At 39.5% G+C, this 22,707-nt stretch overlaps 3 protein-coding genes across 3 annotated transcripts; 1 reads left to right on the top strand and 2 right to left on the bottom strand.

Annotated features, from left to right (window-relative positions):
• The first annotated feature begins 458 nt into the window (after positions 1–458).
• LOC146458967 (uncharacterized) lies at positions 459–9,023 on the top strand. The gene is made up of 7 exons (XM_085090092.1): positions 459–554; positions 2,734–2,818; positions 4,649–4,717; positions 4,850–4,975; positions 5,455–5,594; positions 6,548–6,615; positions 7,695–9,023. Exons 1-7 carry the CDS (start codon positions 538–540, stop codon positions 8,459–8,461), a joined length of 1,272 nt encoding a protein of 423 aa, XP_084946218.1. The 5' UTR covers positions 459–537; the 3' UTR covers positions 8,462–9,023.
• On the bottom strand, positions 8,586–14,296 carry LOC146458966 (serine racemase-like). The gene is made up of 6 exons (XM_085090093.1): positions 14,124–14,296; positions 12,302–12,482; positions 11,420–11,650; positions 10,317–10,439; positions 9,843–10,014; positions 8,586–9,401 (listed from the first exon to the last, which is right to left on the bottom strand). The coding sequence occupies exons 1-6, from the start codon at positions 14,201–14,203 to the stop codon at positions 9,109–9,111; spliced, it is 1,080 nt and encodes a 359-aa protein (XP_084946219.1). The 5' UTR covers positions 14,204–14,296; the 3' UTR covers positions 8,586–9,108.
• A 621-nt stretch (positions 14,297–14,917) lies between these two features.
• Positions 14,918–22,674, bottom strand: LOC146458965 (serine racemase-like). Its single transcript, XM_085090094.1, has 6 exons — positions 22,535–22,674; positions 20,696–20,867; positions 19,096–19,329; positions 17,770–17,895; positions 17,174–17,345; positions 14,918–16,251 (listed from the first exon to the last, which is right to left on the bottom strand). Exons 1-6 carry the CDS (start codon positions 22,627–22,629, stop codon positions 15,965–15,967), a joined length of 1,086 nt encoding a protein of 361 aa, XP_084946220.1. The 5' UTR covers positions 22,630–22,674; the 3' UTR covers positions 14,918–15,964.
• Between the last annotated feature and the right edge of the window lie 33 nt (positions 22,675–22,707).

Below are 22,707 nucleotides of genomic sequence, written 5' to 3'. Positions count from 1 at the left end.
TTAGAAGTTATTCTTTCGATTTACAGCTTAAAAGGGTTTATTTTCTTTTTGAAAACGGCATAGTTGAGTCTAAAACATGTAAACAATATGGCCGTGGACAAAAACATCCCTTCTAGGAGAGAGCAGAATTTTAATCCAGGTTTAATGAATAAATCAAATGATGATTTGACGTCACACAGGTAGGGATAAAGGGGTCCCCTCCCTCGTGATATACGCGCCGATAATAGATTTTGATTGGGCCGTTTTTGTTGAAGACAACCAGAACAATTGATCCCTTCTAGGATAAAGCGGAGTTTAATGAATAAATTAGTGTGCAGCTTTGAAGCTACCATGAAGAAAAAAAAAAAAAAAAAAAACAGATACCGGGCCCACCAATTTTAGACACGGTCTGTCCTCACGGCATCCCGCGTAAAAATGTACGAAATCGTCCACCATAAATGCTCCGCTGACCAACGGGCTCAAGTTTACTCTGTTGTGAATGTGAAGGTTGTTAGTAAGTTTTTAGCACGTTTGATAGCAGAAAGGGCATTATTCAAGATGGGAGAACCCAAAAGGTTAGTCTGGCAACTGCTTTGTTTTTCTATAAAATGTGTGTATTCTCAAAAGTATGCAAGAAGCATAAAATGGCAGTAGTTTCAACGCTTTTAAAATACAACCAACCTACTAAAGAAACGTGTTTAGTTTTATCAGCGGAGTCGCTAAGTTAATAATTTGGCCACCGCACAGATATTCGAGTGCTGAAGTTTCGAGTGTTAACTCTTCGTCAGAGTGAATGGGCTAACGCACTCGAATCTCTTTACGGTGGCAGAATTATATTACCTTACCAAATCTGTCGATAAATCCAAACATTCGCTTTCACTCCATCCCTTGCTAAGGCAAACTAGTTTACATGTTCTCTGTGTTCTCAGCATGTTACGTTAATGTTATGTTCGTTTAACTAAAGCAGGGCCACTTTTCACCTGTGGGCCATTTAATAGTAAGCTGTATTGAAGCAGTAATGACTTGGTTTTTAAGCCCTAGTCAACGGCGCATGATAGTCAATGATAGTTAAAACTCTCGCGCTTGTTTGACCACCAACTATCATGCGCTAGCATCGACTTTCGTCAACTATCATTCACTTTGAGCATGTTCAAATTCTTCATGATAGTTGATGATAGTTGTTCCTGTTTGATCACGCGCATGATAGTCAATGATAGTTTTTGATGAGCTGTCTTCTCTACCAGCGCTCACTAGATTCATTTTCCGTTCGTTCTTCCAACAACTGAAGGAAAACAGAGCAGGCTGACGCCCTCTTTCGCTGCAAAAAATTCATCCATGCGAAGTTTTGTTTGCGCTGTTGACACTCGGCAGGTGCCTCACGGTAAACTATAGTCACCTATCACGAGTTTCTTTGAGCCGTTTGACCACCCGCAGGGCTCAAAGTTTATTTTTGACTTTGGGAGCACCTGTGCTACCAGGTGTAAATTTCTAGGCGCACTGCCGAAATTTTAGGCGCGCAGCTTAAAATTTTAGGAGCACAACTTAAAATACTGGTAGCACCAAAAAGACAAATCAGAAGCTTCAGACATTTTATCAATGATCGTTGATAATGGTGTCATGACGACACCGAAACGTTGTTCATTTCTTTTGCTTATTTTTGCTTGCCGATCGTTAACCAGCACAGTAATGTTTTATTTCAATCGTGTGTTTGTTTCTTTCAGTCTCTTACTGTACGTTTGCGATAGCAAAAAAACTGTTACATTTTTTTGAACATTACATGTTATGATACGTTAAACAAGATAATAAGACAAAACAAAACAAAGGTAAGGAATAACGTCATTGAATCCTTTCAATCAGACGAAATCCTTCAAGTCCCAAGGATCACCAACTGAAATTAATTCATGTGGCCACTTTCTGTAGGTAAGGTTAGGTCGCCTTGATCTGACTGCCCACTGTTTATCCACTTCACAACTGCTGTAGTTGGGTCAAATGAGTTGGAAGGCAGCACTGAGTTGGCTGTTTGAGAATAAATTGTCTTTTTGTAAATGAGCATTTCGAAAAAGAGAATAAATTACATTGTTGACTGCGCATTGACTTAACTGAAATAAAATTCATTGATTCACAGGAAATACGTAACACTTGTGCTTGCCTTGAAGAAAAAAAGTCTCTTGACCCAGATTTTTTAGACATGCTTGACTCTTTGATATCGGCAAAGCGAACTAAATTGTGCGAGAAGCACGTGTTTCAGAAGGTTGCCTTCACTCGTAGGTGTCGGCGGTGTGGTCACAAAACCGAGAAGAGTCTGGGGTGGGTTGAAACACGGACAAGAAATGGACTTGGGAAAACAACAAATAAAACACACACTGATGCAAGAAAAAAAGTGTAACTTTATTATGTGGAACCTAATTGCGCTACATCCACATTTGAATTTATTTCAAGCTTCTGTTTCGTTTTTAATCAGACAGAGTACACAATAATTGTCAGGTGAGGAATCAAAGTGGCCCCAATTCAGGCGCACTGAACTTAAGTGTTTATAGGCGCATGAGTGCGATCACATATGATTTTTCAGGCGCAAAATAAAAAATCTAGTCGCATATGCGACCAGCTGGTCGCTAACATTGAGCCCTGACCCGTTTGATAGTTGATAATTGTGGATGATAGTTTTGAGTATCATCAACTATCATCGACTATCGTGCACTGTCTGACCAGGGCTTTACTTTATCATATTTGCCACTGACTTGCCTTGTTGTATAGGTATGGGCTCATAATTCCAAATAAAAAGACTAACAAACCTGGGAAGAAACTGGCTGTCTTTGATAATGACTCCAGTGATGATGAGGTATGTTTGTGATTTTAGATGTACCTGTCCATGTAGGCTTGATTACTAGCTGCTGTTCGGGAAATGACCCGGGAGGAAGGTTGGACCCAAGGGGGTGGTGAAAATTGAGCCTACTGCCAACACACCATTTCATGCAAATCTCTCCTGAACACTTCCACTACCTTATAAGTAGTCACCTTCTGCGGAGTAGACAGGTTTGTAAAGGGGTTATGCATGATGAGCATTTTGAACATAATAATGGTTAACCCCTGCCACTTACACATATTGCAAGTCATTGAGTAAGAATAGGATACATTGTTATCTGCCTTGATCTTTCAAGGATACCCAAACATGAAGATGATAGTGATCTGGTAAGAAGTGGTAGGGTATCACGCAGTTACTCTTAAAGGGAACCTCCACTCCGAAAACAAATTGACAGTAAATTATCGGAAATAGTGTCTAAATTCTAAAATTTTATTTTAAAAAGTAGAAATAAAATTCAAGTGCGCTAAAAATTAGATATGATTATCGCCTATTTTCGATTTTAAATTTCCCGGGCGCCGCCATTTTGGATTTCATGACGTCATACGGTTGCCGCTATTGTCAGCAAGCAGAACTTCTTTTGTGTGAAACAATAGAACAACCGTATAACGTCATGAAATCCAAGATGGCGGCACCCGGGAAATATAAAATGAAAAATAGGCGATAATCAAATTCTGTTTTGTCCGACACAGAAATATTATTTCCATGTTTTCCATTGAAATATGAAATTAGATTGTATCTTTAACAATTTAACGTTAATTTATTTAAAGAGTGGAGGTTTCCTTTAAAGTAAGGTCATGTGACATTAAGTCAGCTCAAATTTTACCAAGACCTGTGATTAGATTGCCAAGCAAGAGGCATGAACTTCTGTGATTTGTGAATGCAGTGAGAACTTATGTGACAACAGAGAAATATCAACTAGCAGTTCACATTTGAATTTAGGTTAAAAAAAAAAACAAACAAACAAATTCATCAATTCAAATGTCATCTCATAAACCCTGACAACACAGATGATAGGCCCCATTTCTTGTTTGTATATGTTGACTGCATTCTTTAACATTACTATGAACATTGGTGGGATGTGAGTTCTCCCACTGGCTCTGCTCTTAAACAGACTTTCAGTTATACATGTAGTAAAAACTGTTGTAACTGCACTCATATGCATTCATCCCAACTCTCCCGGATTATCCGGGAGTCTCCCGGATACGGAACGAATCTCCCGGTCTCCCGTATGGGTGACTAAACCTCCCGGATAAAATCTACTTCGCGTCTTATTTGTATAATAGTCTAGTATTTCAACTTAAATTTTCCATAAATTTAAGAAATATCGTCTCATGGGCGCATTTGCATACCTTTTTTTACCCAATCTTCCACAAACTCTGACGGAAACCAAAGAAAATATGCTTTTAATTTAATCATTATTGCAATATAAGCGACTGTTTGATTGGATATAAACGTTCAACCAAAAAGCAGGACAACCAAAGAGCAGGACAAAAAAACTCTACTTTCGTGCGAATTTTGTGCCAATGGGGGGGGGGGGGGGGAGTTAAGTGCATCAATTTTGTTTGGGGGGGGGGGCTCAGAAGATAAAAATCTCCAGATTTCAGATCTTCAGAGGTTGGCATCTCTGATATGCTATATATTTAACCCCCACACCACTCAAATAAATAGACACTCGTAGGAGGCTGGTTGAACAATGTAACTGCTGCTAGGGTGGGTGTAAACTTTTATTCCTGACCAGGAGGCTTTTAAAAATCAAATATTTTCTAACAACTTATGGCATCATCACTTTGTTTTAATGTTGTTTAGGAATCTGCCCACAAAGAAGTAAATTTGTCTCTTATTCAAGAGGCTCAGAAGAAGAAACAAATGAAGCAGGTAGTTACTATAACGATGTTATCCTTTTAGTCTCAAGATCAAAATAGAAATTCTTCTTACTTCTTTTTGTATGGTTTTTTTAATGTCTCCTATGAGAATTTAGAAGTAAATGATGTTCTCCTTTGAACTCAGACACAGATTGAAATCCAGAAAGCTTTGCAGGAGGATCCTACAGTGTACGAGTATGATGCTGTTTATGATAAAATGGAAGAGAAAAAGAAAGCTGCCAATGTCAAAGCTCCAGAGAAAGACAGGAAGGTAACTGAGCATGCATGAATTTCATACCATCTCTGGAGATCCTGAAGCTTGAGAGTTCTATGTTTGTGTCAATTCCATATCACCAATCCCACCCCCCACAAATCAATCCCACCCCCCCCCCTCCAAAAAAAAAATAAAATAAAATAAAAGATCGACCTCTCCCACTTTCCTACAAAATCAATCCATTACCTTTAGTTGCTGTAAATGTCTGTAACAGATCGGGTAAAAGATACACAAAATATGCAAGCAGGAACCATAACAAAAATTTAAAAAACTGAATCAAATTTTTTGGGTTTTGGAAAATGTGGTGTTAAAATAGAGGAAAGATCAAAAGTTACAGGAGTCCAAGAGATTCGCTTTGTGTCTGCAGTGGAAGACTCGTGAGAATTTATGAGAGTTGGCATTTATGATTGTAGCTCAGCTGGGTGTGGTTTTCTATGGTAACCTTCTGTTTTTCTTCATTTGAATCATCCCTTTAGCCTAAGTACATTGAAAGCCTGCTAAAGTCTGCTGCAGCCAGGAAGAGAGAGTTTGAACGGACTGTAGAGCGGCAAGTGCAGAAAGAAAGGGAGAACGAGCAGGGTGAATTTAATGATAAAGAAGCCTTCGTTACAGAAGCGTATCCTTCATTTAATAATTACAGTTGTCATTCCCCAAATGTGAATCTAGCAAACGGACCTTAAATTAGGATTACAGTTATGTTAAAAAATCCCACACACATTGAACCACAAACTGGTGTTTGTGATGATGATGATCCTGGACGAACGGGCAACAGACGTGTCCGTTTTACATTCTTTCTAGGAAATAGGACCGTAGATCAGCTTATACAGGCGCCGATGGCTGCTGCTATCAGTCCATTTGTTAGTCCCACTCCTTTTAATTGAACATTGCGAAACAGGATAAAGCGAATGAACGAACTTGAAAAAGCCCCCTCGTGGTGGTCAGTGCCAGAGATTCATAGGTTCTTAGTGGTTCTTTTTAGTCCCACAACGGTGATCCGTGAAAGTGGCCTACCGGTTTTCGTCCTTATCCGAGAAGACTAGAAAGTCTAACCATTTGCAGATGTCAGTGACAATTTTTTGACTTTTTTTTAAATTTATACTCTCTACTCTTACTGTTACATAACCGCAAAATACAAAAATTGGAGGATTAAAAAACATAGAATAACACGCAGTTGAAAAATACATTTCAAATAGGAGGAAGAGAGAAGAGGGGCACCTCTAGTAAAACTAATACTGTGACCCTTTAAATTCCTGTCAGTGAGAGTAACCAGTGATTAGGCGTCTTTTATTTTTTAGGGGTAGGGAGGGAAGGTATAATCGCAGGTTAATGTCAGAGCAAAGACAGCACTTGCTTAGGGGTGGCACTAGCATGACTAGCATTCCATTCAGAAGGAGGAGGGGGGAGGTCCAGTTTGTTTGCCGCCCAAGTGTGGCAGGTGGCTCTATATACCGATGGCGGAGTGTTCATTTCTGTCGCTTTCGTGTGGTTCTATTCACTGGTAAATAACACTGTCTGGAAGTTTCAGTTGAAGCTTGATTATTTAAAGACACCTTAACTAATGTACACCAGATACCGCAAGAAAATGCAAGAACAAGCTGAGGAGGAAGAGAGACTCAAACGACAAGAGGCCATTGATGGTCAGTTGTTATTTTACTCACATGTGTACTGAGAGGATTTTGGGGAATAAGGGATACTTTAGGAATTGTTGTAGAAGAACATGAAGAACCAGTACCTGATCTAGGCTACGGCGATAGGTTAATGAATTTAAAAGCGAACGCAAAAATTGAACGTGCGCGTTTAATTTTCACGTTCCTTTCATATTTTTAGCGTTTCGCTGGTTTTACTATCCGAGAGGCTGCAACAGGCTAACACGCTCCGGTTATTACGCAGCGTTTTACCATGGCGACCCGTTGAATCATGTCAAAGCTCCAAAGGAGACTGAGCACATCGTACGTTGATACACTAGAAAAAGTTTCTAAACAAAAGAAAAAAAAAAGAGATTTTGATAGCATTTTTGGGCAAAATTCAACGCTAAGACGTTCCTAAATACAGAAGAAAAACGTTACAACTTTTGAAAACCTTTTAAAAAATTTATTGTTTTATTATCTGTATATTTCCACTTGCCATTCCTACTTTTGACTTGATAATGACGTGAAGTAACGTCTAAACGTTTTAAAAATTTATAATAATAATTTTTAAAAAAGTTTTAAAGTTTATATTAGGTATTGAATGTCTTAGCGTTGAATTGTGCCGTGAAAAGAAAGAAGGCCAATTTTTACGTGAGGTCCAAGTCTTCTCGAGTCTTAGCCAATGTCCAACTTCTGTATCGATTTCAACACCTTTTGACAAAGAACAATTGTCCGATAGTCTGCGTGGCAGGCGCTAGAAAGGAGAAGGGGAATCGGCCCGGGGCGCGCGCGACGCGCGAGCTCGCGCTTCGCCCGTGCGTGACTTCCCCTTTGGCTGTCACGTAGGCTATTGTCACGTGACGTTTAATAAGTTACGCAGCCTGGGAACGATGATGGACGCCGGATTTTAACGTTCATTTTTCCCGAAAGAAAAAGATTCGGAAGGTTATAGTCTTTTCTGTACATGATGGGAAGTAATGTAAAAAGAACATCGATTTTCGAAAACTGAAGAAAAATATGCTGTTTAGGGCAGTGCAAATGTATAAACCTTTTCATTTAAATTAATGTTCTTTTTGCGTATTTTTCAGCTGCCAATGACGTGACGAAACAGAAGGACTTGAGTTTATTTTATCGGAATCTTTTAAATCAAAACGTTTCACTGGGAGGATCTTTCACCGCGGACGATGCAGCAAAAACAAACAGAGACAAAGAAGATGAGGACAGTAAAGAGAATAAATCGAAGGATGCTCAAGAAACCCGTGACGACGGAAAACGTGAAAACCTTAAAGACGACAGAAGGCATTCAAGAAACGAGGAGGAAACACACGAAGACCGAAGACACACGAAGAGTTCACCTCGACATCCGAGACATCACGAACATACCAGTCGGAAACGAAGAGACAGCGAGGGTGATGAGGAACAACGGAGACGATCATCACATTCTCCCAACAAGGAACGCAGACGGCAAAGCGAAAGAGACCACGAGGATACAGAACATCGTAGACGTTCAAGTCCCTCTGAGAGACATCGATCAAGCCACGACGATCATCGGCACTCGGATCGTAGCCGAACAAGTCACGATGATCGTAGAGAAAGAGACAGGAAACGTGATCACCGCGGAGAGCGGGATCATGAAAAGAAAGACGCAACAAAAAAGAATGAAGACAACAGTACAGAGGTTGTGCGAGAAAGTAAAGACGCTAAAGAAAAATTGAACGAAGAGACTGTTAGCAAGTTTGCAAAACGCAGCACGGGCGAAACTGTCATGTCGGCAAAAGAGAGATATCTCGCGCGGAAACACGCACGTGATGCAACGAAAGGCGCCGTGCGGAACGACGATAGTGACGAAGATTAAACGTTTTAGGAAAGAGAGAAATGCAAGTTTATATAGTCGGGTCGTAACTAACACAATCAAATCTCGGCAAGACTAGGTAGGCATCAAACGACTGGGCCGAGGATTCTGATATCCACCCAAAACGACAGCGACATTGTTTTATTAAGACAACTATTTTCACAGTATTGCATATTCTATTAAACGCACCTGTCATTCTTAATCTAATTACGATTAAAAAACTAACTACATGTTTGAAAACTGGTCAAAATGACACTACTTTCCTAAACACAAATAAAACAAATAAAAACATGATAAAATATACAATTCAAGATCCGTTCTTACGGGTGCAAAATTGCACCAGCATTATACTTCAGTGAATAAAAGAGATGACGAGGTCGTTAAGTAGAAGTTTGAGGTAGGAGAATCTCAGTGCACAGTAACTGTTCTCAAACTGGAAATAGCCTGCATGTAGACGTCTCCAGCTAATAGCAAAGGAAATAACAGGTGTATGCACTGCTGTATGCTAACCCAGAGTCGAAAAACAGTTTTGCACCTAGAACTAAACTTTACATTGTGAAATGTATTCTTTTTTTTTCAGTTTATTCTTTGACACCATGCTTATTGAATAATTGTTAATTGAGGACTGTTCTCTTTATATACAAAATTCACTATTTTTTCCATGGCAGATTATCAAGGTCAACGTTCCCACCACATAATATAACACCAACATTCTTTAGATCTTGTGTTGGAAGAGCTTTGAATTTCTCAGACAATACTGCTGCTACACCCACCGCTGCCGAAGCCTCTATCAACAGCTTCATTCGTTCCCAGACCAGCCTCATTGCAGATATGATTTCTTCTTCTGTTACAGTAATGACATCAGTCACGTTATCTCGTATGATTGGCCAGGTTAAGTGGCCAACGCTTGTCCTTAAACCATCAGCGATAGTATCAGGTGGCCCTGTAGAGCGGAAATAGAGTAAATTGACTTTTCAATTTAATAATTCTTAACCTTTTTGTCATAAATTCATGACAGTAAATGTATCAAATCCTCTAAGTATAAGCACCTTCAGTTGGAGGATTAAGAAACTGATTCTCCCGTGGCAAATTAGACAATATTATTCTTTGCCAAACAATCACAGGGTGTATTCTAGGGTGCAGTATTGTGGGATAACATTAACCTCAAATAAAAAAATATTGAGCATACACATAACATTTGCAAAAGTGCTTCAAATGTGACGGCCTTAATAACAGCCCTGCCACTAATTTATCGTTAATTTTTTTTGCTTTATTAGAAATCTCCTGGACTCTTTTTGTGAAAAAAAAAAAGACCTGCTTAAAACTCTGAAGGAGGCATACTCTGCCTTAGAAAAACAATTTCTATAATAAACCCTGTAGTCACCTGGTAAAGGAGTCCTTTTCTTGGCAGCAAATGACTTTGCACAATCATCTGCATTCAGAGGCTCAGCAGCATAAATTTTTATATCAGGTTTCAGTGCTTTGGCTGGGATACAAATTCCACTGAGCATTCCACCACCGCTAACAGGGACAACAACTGCATCCAAGTTTGGGACCTGCAGTCAAATGTCAACAACGTTAAATATGTTTAGTCTTAAAGACGTCCATAGATACAGACACTTTGTATTGCACACTGTTTCTAGAGGCCATCCTTGTGTAGCAATTGTTGAAGGATGGCGGAATGGAGAAGACAACTTGATGAGATTACTAGTTCAGTGCAAGTGGTCCAGACAGTGGAGGGGTTCCTTTTGCTAGTTCCATCTGCAGATGGCATGATAGTGTTTCGAGAGGAACTTCCCATAGGGATGCGAGGAAACCAAATAAATTATGTCAAGTTGACAGAGGAAAACTAACAAACCTGCTTGAGAAATTCAAGCCCAACGGTTCCCTGGCCGGCCATGATGTGAGGGTGATCAAATGGTGGAATAAGAACTGAATTATCCATCTCTTTTATGATTTTCCTTGCAGTTGCCTCTCTTTCCTGCAATGAAAGAGTAAATTTTAGAGGTGATGAATATATGCATAGTTACACCTCCAAATGGTATCCTCTTCTATGATGTTCTTGTTGGGGGGGGGGGGGGGGGTAGAAATATTCTTAGTTGCTGAAAAAGTTGAGAACCTGGCAAATAAATCCTGTGAGGTGGTGTTTACATGGTTCTGCAGCTATTACTTGTATTATTACTGGTGTCTCTGAATTTGTTGACATGATACTGGTCTGAAATTTCTTACCAGAGCAAGATTCTCCCTTCCCTTTCTAGATCTTCCTAGAAAAATTGAGAAGAGGAAGGGATTTCTAAGAAGATTAAAGGGAAGTCTACTCACAGGGTAGATTAGCCCTGCAACTGTACTCCCAGATAAAGATTCTCACTTCACTACCAAAGTGCCATCTTCTTTTCCATTTCCTTAATAATTTATTACTATTATAAAAGGATATTATAGGCACTTGTAAAGAGCATCTTTACAATTTGTGGGTGAGATTAAGGCACTGTCTCCATTCAAATCTCTGACTTTGCACCAGTTGCCAACTAAAGGAACTAATGCAAAAGTAGAGAGATTCGTGTGGAGATATCTCAGCAGGGAGCTTAAATTTTTGACGAGCAGGTTTTCTTTTTATTTAAACAATATTAGCAGACATTTTTGATGATGCACTTTCCAAATACATAATCAAATCCCATGACATCACACTTTCATACTCTATTGGAAATGTCTTTATTCTTACCCATAAACTAACAAATATTATAGTGCGACTACTGTTACCGGGGTCACTTAAACAAAACTGGCCAACCAGATTGCAGGACAGGAACAATGAATTTCCATGAAAGCTGATTGAACCAATCACGAGTAGATGGAAAACAACAGTTAAAACCCTAGAATTTTGGAATTATTCACTGTTCCTATCATAATGAGATCTGATTGGCCAGTTTTAAGTGACCCCAGTAATAGTAGTCGCACTGTAAGCACCTCTCCTGATATACCACACTCGACAATTGTGGCTCCATAATCTCGTACGGCAGCCTTCTTTACTGGGGGAGCATTTCTTGGCATGGCAATGTAAGCTTGAAGTCCCATAGTTTTGGCTGAGAGTGCAAGAGCTTGAGCATGGTTTCCACTGCTGTGTGTGACAAGAACAGGTTTCTGATCTGCAGGCAATGAATCCAGCAACTGAAGAACAGCATTCATTGCTCCCCTAATCTAAGAGAAAAAACTTTTTAAGAGACAGTAGACTGAACCCCTTTGCATATGAATGATGGTGTCTATCAATAACAATCAAATCAAAATCAACAACTTTATATATATATTGAATATTAAATTACTACAGAAGGGAGGGGGGGGGGGGGTGCTCCATGGAATTTTGGTGGGGGTGTGTGTCAGACGAAAATATGTAATTTTTCAGTAGTAGCTTTTTCATCCCAGGCCTCTAAAATTCATACCCATTTCCAGACCTGGTTTCTAGAATCCATACCCATTCTGTAAATACATACCCATTTTTGCACTTTCAGACCAAAGTGGTTAAAATCGATGTCCTATTTCTGACCAAAATCGTCCAAAACCATAGCCTTTGATGTTGCACATACCTACATAGCTTATACAGGGGTAATTAACCCCCAACCCCCTTGCCCAGGGTTCAACCTTGTAACTGCTGAGGCTAGGAGCTTTGTCATGCCTTGACTAATTTTGAAGCAACAATGAATAACAGTACTTGAGCTCTTATGTGAATTGGGGTTTATTTTGGATTAAAGGGCAGTTTTTTTCTGTGAAACATGATCTGATACCCCAGCCTCTCAAATAAAATTATAGAGGCACAAGCTAAAGTAAGAATTTCTATAAACTCTCACTCCTCACCTTAAAAGCTCCAATTTTTTGGAAAAGCTCACATTTGAAGTGCAGTGCTCTTCCGGCCATACTATCAAGAGATGAGCTCCTCATTACAGGTGTTTGATGTATGTAAGGTTCAATTCTTTTGGCTGCCTCTTTGACATCCTGAATGGTAATTTTAACATCACTGCTGGAAGCTGAAGCCATTCTGTTAAATATCAGTAATATAGCACATTATAAGCTTAATCACATCAAGTGCAGGTTCCAGAAAATATCCATGTCAACCTGATCATGGAAGATCACTGGAAATTCTTAAAGACTCGGATGCAGGTCTATCCGTCAGTACTTTTTTAGGGGGTGGGGGCGGGGTGGGGTTGGTGGCTGTTTTCTAGGCAGAAATAATGAATGCATTCCAAAACTTGCCTCCTTCCCCCACCCCCAGCCCCCCCAAAAAAGCAAACAGAGCCTGTATGACAAGGATAACGAAGAACATCAGCTACTTTCATGGTGCTGGATGTCATTTAATTTCAATCGAGACTGAGAGGAAAATTAGGCAAAAAGTTGATTTAAGTAATTACTGTACAAGAAGGGGGACTGACAGTTAGTCAGGAGGTGTTGGAAGAGGTGGAATGTTCAGTTCTTGGGGAGTGTTATTAGTAATGCAGGAGCCAATTTAATAAAATGTTTACACTTGTAACTTACAATCTGGACCCTTGTTGTTGCACGCTCATGCACAACATGAGTCCACTTTACATTGTTAGTTAGAAGTCTTTACCAATGAGTTTTGAACTTGTTTTTGAACTAATCATTGGGTTAGTTTTCCTGTAGGCTTGTCAAACTAACTGCCCAGCTGGTAAACTACAGGCATAAAAGTTTTATTGAATTGACCCCAGGTAGGGTAGATGAAGATGTTTTTTACAAAAAGTTGCATGGGGAAGGCAAAGTAGGCATTTACTAGATATGTCGAGACCAGCCTCTATCACAAAAGACACAGCTTAAGACTTTCTTCTCTAACCAGTCTAGACAGTACTACTCTAGACAGACTAACAGACAGGCAGACAGACCAGAATGCTCTGGAGATAGATTTAAAGTGCAGGGCATTGCAGGTCTGAGGTGGGTGGGGGCACACTTTAAGAAAGCCAGAGGGAACCATTGCCAAAAGAGCCCTTGAAAGGGACCCAGGTCTGGGCAGATAGGAAGAGGGATCACCCAGTCCAAGGTGATGACATTCTTGATAATTTGGCAAAGATGTAGGCTCTGAAGACAGCAAAAAAAAAAACAGAACCAGAGGGAAGGCCTTGGTTTCAGATTTATGTTCTACTAGGAAATAAGAAATTTGAGGAAGGAAATGGAAATAAGCCTAGGAAATATGCATACTAAAATGTGCTAAGCATTGGGGAATATTCACCTTACAAAGGCTTACATTCTAAAAATCCTACAGCCCACATATAAAGAAAATAAAAACATGATAACCTGTGCCATATAAACCCCTGGATTTGGCATCCCATTAGAATCCCTAGTCTGTGTTATGTTAAAGGGTTATTATGAAAGCATTGTGTTATCTTGGGTGTCCTGTGGACAGGCTCTTGATCAAGCGATCAATGAAAAATGTTGCAAACCGGCCGGACATGACAGCACTAGTTAACCTTTCTGTTCACTACTAGCACACCATTATGTAAACGAGTATAACAACCAGAAGACATAAAAAGAAGAAAAACAGTCGGAAAATAAAAGTTGGATCTTGCCTCGCTTGTGCTACGAATGACAAATGACTTTGGGATGCTTTTAAACTGGCAAAGCAATACTGTCGGATCTATCTCCAAGTCTACAGAAAAAAAATGATTGCTACCTGCATAAAACCTGTAATACCACCTTCCGTGAGCGCAAATTTCCAGCAAGTTGTCGAGAACTTCGAGAAGCAAGTAACATGATTTGTTCACCGTATATGAGGTTTGTGTGTTGATGTTGAATACCCACTGATACCGTGGGCTCAATCTCTGGAGGATTCAGCGCGTAGCATTTTGAAAAAGTCGAGCCAACGGAAAAGAATTGAATTCGAACTTAGAAAAAGGACACGAGGAACAACTTGCCAAGTCTTTGGGACAGTGTGGCTGGAGATTTTTGAAATGTCGACGCTTCATTGCGCGGAGAGCTGCTCGGAGGTCGGGAAGGGGGAGGTCCCGGGGGAGAGTTGGGGGTGGGGCAGAAATCTTGATTCAAAGCGCCAGCTGTTTCTGACAAGATTGAAGAAAGGTACAATGAATGTTGTGCCTCTAGCACAAATGAAGGAGGTTAAGGGAATTAACTCTGCAGTGCATGCTAAAGTGTTAAAGTTTGGCCCGCTCGATTTAGTAGGAATCTTAATCATGCGGCTCCTTGATCCAACATTTGTGTCCTTAGTGCTAGCTGGGCATGTAATACAGTTGTACCCTTTACATTCACATTGCCCCAATTACCGCCATAACTACTCACGAGTTGTTCCCGTCTGGCCGCGAAGACTTTTTTTCTTTGCTTCCTGTGGTCCCCTTTTTTCTGTTCAATACGAAATCATGATTGTTGGAACGTTGTATGATTTGACTTGGCTTTTAAATTACGGAGGCTCACCAACAATGGCATAGAAACCAAACATTTTCCCACACAAACTTCTTCTATAAAATCCATACTTTATTCAATTTTACTGATAGCCCTTTTTCAAACAATATAATCGCTTAAATACGAACTACCAGCATCACGTAAATTAATATACAACTATATCAGACACCTGGCGGACTTTTGTCAGAAATTAGCAGGGGGTGGGGGAGGACGGGGGAATGGGGGACGGTAATAACATTTTGATCCCCTGAAAAGGGAGAGTCAAGGAAAAATAAGCAATATCAAACAAAACATCAATTGCCAAATGTCTCAGAACAATTTTTGTTGTTAATACTTAGTTAAACTATCATTTTCGTCACTATCCTCAGCATCACCATCGACAAGTTTGCTATTGGCATCATCACCAACATCATTTTGTCATCATCATCATCATCATCATCATCATCATCATCATCATCATCATCACATTCTCATTCACGGTAAAGGGTAGATATTGATTGATAGCGCTCTTGTGCTGCTTCATAGTACTATACTGCCTTGGTAAACAGTAGTAATAATAATAATAATAATAATAATAATAATAATAATAATAATAATAATAATTTATTACTTATATTGCACCTTTTCTATACAATATTCAAAAGCACACCACAATAGCTTATAACTTAAACAGTCCCTTGTCAAAGGCAAAACCGATGTATGGCAACTGTTTCTTTGATACACCACTTATTCCTTCGGAATAGAGTTCTAAGGAGCAAAAAGGGCTCTATACTATGGTGTGAATCATGTTGGGGTGCAATGGTTTCAATTACTAACGTATAGTTAGCCTCCAATTTACCCGTCTTGGCCTTCAATATATAAAAGCTCACTAGGGAGGGTCACATAATTTTCATCGCTCAATTTAAAATCTCCACCCTCCCCCCCCCCCCCCCCCTTCCCTACTAATTTCTGACCAGTTCCTAAAAACTGTTCTACAAATAATAATAATTTATTGTTATTATATAACTTTGTCAGTTGAATATTAAATATTAACATTACAGCTATTGCTATTTTTTCCATGGCAGGTTGTCAAGGTCAACATTACAACTATTGCTATTTTTACCATGGCAGGTTATCAAGGTCAACATTCCCACCACAAAATATAACACCAACGTTCTTTAGATCTTGTGCTGGAAGTGCTTTGAATTTCTCTGACAATACCGCAGCCACACCCACTGCAGCAGAGGATTCAATCATGAGCTTCATTCGTTCCCAGACCAGCCTCATTGCAGATATGATTTCTTCTTCCGTCACTGTTATGACATCAGTCACATTGTCTCGTATGATTGGCCAAGTTCTTTTGCCAAGACCGATTCTCAGTCCATCAGCTACGGTGTTGGGAGCACCTAATGACAAGTGCAAAACCTTGTAATTATTACCATAGTCCATGCTGGTTTTTGGACATAAGATTCAATGAGCTTTCAAGCACTAAAAACTGAGTTTTCAAGGAGTATTCAAGGCAATTTTACTTTGTTTTGCACTATGTTTATTTCGAAACGTTTTCATTGGTCAAAAGCAATTAACTTTAAAAAAAGCTCCCCCGGATATAATCTGTCCCTGATTTTGAAAATTGTGCTCAATCCCTGAATTACTTTGATATAATCCTACATTATTTCCCATCCGAACAAAAATTCAAGGAGCTTTCATCATTTTCAAGCACTTTCAGAAAAAAATCTTCTTTTCAAGGGCTTTTCAAGCACCCTTGAAATCTAAAGTTAAATTTCAGAGCTTTTCGAGGACTTCAAGGAGTAGCACGAACCCTGTATTACAATCACAGTAAAAAAGCTGTTCTCTTTGAGAGAAAGAAGCTGTGGATCCACCAGCGAAAAAAACACGAATCATTGAAAAGCACAAGCCACGTAAGATTCGATTTTCATTGAGAACTCTTCAAATGCATTAATTTTATTAAATAATCTACAAATCACTAACAGCTAGCTGATGCATGGAGCATTCTGAGCTGTTCCGAGAGAGCTCTGAATATTACAAGACACACTCAGTGTTCATATTGATCATTTACAAATACTTGTAAGGCTAGATCTGCTGAAGACTCTGAAGACTGGAATTCAATGTTTCAATGATCTGAAGATAATTTGCCACAGATGACCTAGCTGATGCCAAATAAACTCCAAGTGTCCAGTATAAGATTTGCCAATTAACATTTTAATACATTTCGTTTTAAGATTTCCCAGGAAGGGCCTTGTTTTAGTTCAACAACTTCTCTGTTAACACAATATTGCCTGCATGGAAAATACCCTATACAGTATTTACATGTTTGAGGAATTCTCTCCTTGGCCACAAATGATCTTGCACAGTCATCAGCCTTGAGTGGCTCTGCAGCATAAATCTTGATATCAGGCTTCAGTCCTTTGGCTGCAATACAGATTCCACTGAGCATGCCACCCCCCCCGACAGGCACCACAATGGCATCCAAGTTTGGGACCTGAGGCCATAAAAAAGCCTGTGAATGTGTCTGCTACAGCACTTTCACTCAACAGGGGCATATGACAATCTTTAATTAAGGAGCTTCTATCACAAATACTGTGGTTTTCAAGAAGGTCCTAGATATCTAAAAATCTGCAAAGAATCTGGTAAATATATATGATCTCAAAGCAAATATTAAAAAGTACAATTACCGGTAACATGAATTGTGATAATATGTACTTTAACAATTTGCATATATAAATATAAATATAAATAAATGCGGTAAATGAAAGACAAAATAAGTCGCGTTGCATAAGAAGCATTTGCATCTGAAATAAGATGCAAACTGACATGTAATAATATGAGTGCAATGCATACCAGCCCCACAGTCTCCCCTCTCCCCCTTCTGCACCTCTGCTTTTTAGAAAGAATTTGTTACAAACCTGTTCCAGAAACTCTAAAGCAATTGAACCCTGGCCTGCAATGATATGAGGATGATCAGATGAGGGAATAAGGTATGCATGGGGGCCATTATCCTGGATGATTTTCTGAGTAGCTGCATCCCTGGCCTGAAAGAAAACAGAAATCATATATTTTATCCTTCAATGTATTCAACTAGATCTATCCATCATGGAAGAGATTGGAAACAAAGAAAGAATCACAACTTATGATAATTTAAGACTGCATGTGTAATATTGTCATAGATAAAAATAAATAAGAATCCTCTGGGAGCAAGGACGAGATCAAACAACAAACTCAACCCACATATGACACAGTCTGGGAACTGAACTCGAGCCACATTGGTGGGAGGCGAGTGCTCTCACCACTGTGCCATCCCTGCTCTCTCTATAACCTTTGAATCCCTCCCACAGACAATCATTGAATCATACAAGCACTGTGGATCCTGACTTTTTGTGTCTGGAGAAATCTGTGAAGTGTGCCCTGAGGTGTGAGCTTAGCTCTTAGCCTTGCAGGAACTGGGAACTAACTAACCAGACACAGATGTGTGATCACAGATTTTTTCCATGGCATGAATTTTGTTTCAGGATTAGCTTAACCTTACTTCTTTTACTTGATCATTCAACAAATCTTTATCAACAAATAGAATGCCATATAGTACACCTAAAGACCCTACTACTGAGCTACTGCAAGACCTGTTACCTTCTTCCTGCACATGGCAAACTCGTGAGAAAGGTCATAACTTTGTACCTGACTACCACTTGCTAGGACTAAGCGTTTCAAAAGAGCTTTTGTAAATACCATATTTATTCAATTAACTGCCCTGGGGATTATTTAATTTTGGTCCCACGAGGGTGGGCGGTTATGTGAGGTGGGCACTTATTTACGGGTGCATGTGGGCGCTTACTATTTTCCCAACATTTTCAGCAAGCGACGACATTTTTAGAGACTAACAAAACAAGGGATAGCAATTTTATTTCAGTTCAACAAGACAAAACAAAGTGCAAAAGCTAACATAAACAATAAGTCCATTGACTACAGTATCTAAAACAAATTTTGGAACACAACTGATGCTCCTCTTACTTCACACTGGGCTAGTACAGAAATGTTTTTTGTTTGGAGGGGGTGGGCTGGGTGCTTATTAATATAACTTTTTGGGCTTTCAGGGTGGGCGCTTATTCAAAGGTGGGTGGTTAATCAAATAAATGCGGTACTGTAGATATCTATTTACCTTAGTTTGTTTAATATTCCCTTACTTGATGTCATATATATCTCCTTAGCTTGTTCCGTTACCTAATATATATATGTACCTCATGTGTATTTGGACCGCACTCAACAATAGTTGCCCCATAGCCTCTGACAGCTGCCTTCTTAACTAGTGGAGCATTTGATGGCATAGCAATGTAAGCTTGAAGTCCCATAGTCTTTGCTGACAGCGCAAGAGCTTGACCATGGTTGCCACTACTGCTAGTGACAAGAACAGGTTTCTCATCTGTGGGCAGTGAATCAAACAATCGAAGAACAGCATTTGTTGCTCCTCTGATCTGGAAAGAAAAAAGTTGTGGTTTGATGGTTTGAACACTTCCTTCTTCATAAGCTTAATTTTAAAAATTTTTGCTTAATTTATTTTTTGTCAAAATTGAAAGACGTTTCTCCTTTCAAACATACATTTCATTGCAAGCAATCCTTCTTAGGGGTCCAAAAAGGAAAATTGGACAGCTCGGGGAGCCAGTCAGAATGCTCCTTCTCATTGCGGACCAGTTCACCCATATAATAAAAATTATGGGTACTGGCGAAATACTGCTGGGGATGACCAGCAATGGACTAGCATCCCATCCAGGAAGAAGTAGCACTGCTTCTAGTTGCTTAATTAATGCTACAGAAACCAGGTTAAGCTCCAGCTGTGTGGGCCACTTAGCGTTGAGAACAACTTTAAATTTACCTTATCTACCTTGGCCAGTACCGATCTGTTACTAGTATAGCATAGAACAGTAAGAATTAATTAGCATCACTATGCACTCCACCCAAAATTAGCTAATACCAAACTAAATCATTTATATCAGAGGCTAGCCTCCCACGCAGACGTTCTTAGGGGTTCGTCATGCGTTCCTGCCCCACGAACGTCTGCTGAAACAAACAGCCACTTCCGTTCGTCGGCAAATTGCCTTTGTCTGAACAGACCAATCAGCATTGACTCATTATGACAAGTAAAGCCAACCACATACTGCGAAACTGTGAAAATCATCAACCGTGGAGATATTTTTCAACCCCGCTTCCGATTGAAATCTTCCCTTCCACAACACCCTTTGTATTTTCTTCAGTGATTTCACTGAGAGAAGCGGCAAGAATTCCAAGATTTGCCAGTTTGTCTACCTAGCCTCTCATAAGATTTACAAGCGGCGAAACCAAAACAACAATCAGTGACCAATTGAATTGTAAACAAACGATAGAGCTTGATAAATAAGTGACTTTCCATAACCAGTTGGAAGGGTAACGAACACATCAGTTTTAGTCTGTGCAAATTGCACTATGACTTCTCTTTGATACGCATTCAACTCCCTTTTACCAAATGTTTGGCACACATGACCAAAAACCACATTTAAGTCCGCCATCCTGCCTCGGGTAATATTTTTAATATCAAACACGAGTTTACCCAAAGTTGGGAAACGGCTCCTAATTGGTCCGCAGTCGACGAACGGAAGTGGCTGTTCGTTTCAGCAGACGTTCGTGGGGCAGGAACGCGTACCGAACCACTAAGAACGTCTGCATGGGAGGCTAATCAGAGGCTAGACTAGACAGAGTGGAGAAATTAGTTTCTAGCAATTTCAGCAATTCTTTGCTAAAATTAATTTTGTGGGTTGGTATGCCTTAGGAGAAAAATGGGAAAAGGAAAAATGTTACAAAACTAGCCTTGAAAGCCCCAATTTTTTGGAAGAGTTCACATTTGAAGTGCAGAGCTCTACCAGACATACTATCAAGTGTTGAGCTTGTCATCACAGGTGTCCGATGCACATATGGCTCAATTCTTTTGGCTGCTTCTTGGACATCCTGGAAGTTGACTTCCACATCACTGGAGGCCATCCTTAGAATAATTTAAGATTCCATTGAACACAGGAGAAAAGTGACTGTAACCAACTTTAATTACGTTGACTGGCACTGGTTTTTCAGCACATCCTAGCAGTTATACTTTGACTGATCAATACCACCACTTTTTATCATTACATACAACAATGATGGCATAAAAAAAATAATCCTTACCCTGGCCCAAACATTGGTAAGATGTCATGGTAATTTTGTTGACTCAATAAGTTACCACAGCAACAGCAGTAAAACCTGTTGCCATGGTGGCGATAACTCCCCCCTCCTAATCATTTATTATGCAACTTTGATCAGCAGGTTCAAATAGAACTTTTTGAAAATTAAAAAAAAAAAATAATAGTGGGAAGGGGTTAAGTCTTTTGGATAACAACCCAAAATGTGGATGGAGCACATCGGTTGTGGCAGGAAGTTTCATGCAGGTCAACCTTGAAGCATACTTCTCAAACTCGTTAATAATTCAAAAGCTGCCAAAGACAAAGGATTTCATGCACCATGACCTGTTTGGATAGCTGATAAAAAACTCCTCGTTTTTGCATCCTTAATTTCTGCTTCAAAATCAGTTTGTTTGAGAAGTTATATCAAACACTCGTCACAGTGTTTCATCACAGTATCAAAAACCTCGAAGTTCGTCAAAAATACTCCGCTACACGTCGTATTTTCAACTAAGATCATTGTGTCTCGTGTTTGATATATTACATAATGACATAAAGAAACTAATTCAAATGAAAACAAAACATCCATAATTTCTGTAAATTTGAGAATTAATTCTTTCATGATCAATATCAAAAGGTAAATAAATCTATCAAGCAAACAAAATTTGTCAGAGTGCGCTCTGAAAAGCATAAATTCAATATCAAGTTTTACAAAGTGTTCTTTAAAGTCATCATAAAGTCACAACAATTATTCAAGGTTGACTTCCATGAAATACCCAGATGGTCCTCTGACATATCATTTTGGGTAACAACGATGATGATGATGATGATGATGATGATCATGAATGGGCCTCCAGAATCAGAGTGGCTTAAATTTCCGGTCTTTTAGGAAGGTTGAAAAAATTGATGTGAACAAATTGAATTTGTTGTGAGCAAAGTTGAAATTTTCGCGGTTAAATTGAAATTGCCGTGGTGACGTGATGGAATTGAAAGGAGTAACTAGGGAATACCCCGAAGCCAATTGAGGCTAAATTACAGAATACAGGGCCACTTATGTACATCTTTTTGTATAATACTGTGGTGAAATTAAAATTGCCATGATGAATTTGAAATTACTGTGGCGAAAATGAAATTGCTGTAACACTTCTGGGCCATCGTATGGGCCTCCGTAAGAGCCTGCCCTGGGTCAGCCTGTTTTTGATCTGGTCCCAGCCGTTCAAAGAGCGGATAACTTTATCCACTGGATGAAATCGAAAGTCGCTATCCAGCGGAGCAAATATACTCCAACGAATGCTTTTGCAAAGTTTTCCACACAATCCCATTCTTAAATTTGACATATTAATTATAGGACTATCATGAAAATCTTGCACACATTTTATCTGCCGGATAGCGAAGTATCCAGTGGATAAAATTATCCGCCCTTTGAACAACTAGGATGACCCACGAAACCAAAAGGCAATGGATTACATTTAAAACCAGAAAGTTAAGCGATTTCTACCTGTACAGAGATTGAACTCTTCCACTTGTTCTACTACACAATTTTCCAGGCAAGTGCCAAACAGCTGAATACGAAGCGCGTAAAAACAGGAACATCAAAATTTTTTCCCTCCGATCATTCCTGTGCAGCCCCGTGGCAACCTTTTGCAATCACCGTATATGAACGACTACTTC

This window comes from Pavona decussata, unplaced genomic scaffold, assembly GCF_977016875.1.
Source record: "Pavona decussata unplaced genomic scaffold, jaPavDecu1.1 SCAFFOLD_224, whole genome shotgun sequence".
Taxonomy (NCBI): Eukaryota; Metazoa; Cnidaria; class Anthozoa; order Scleractinia; family Agariciidae; genus Pavona; species Pavona decussata.
Note: the sequence above shows the minus strand (reverse complement) of the source record. Positions and strands in the feature narration are given on the sequence as shown.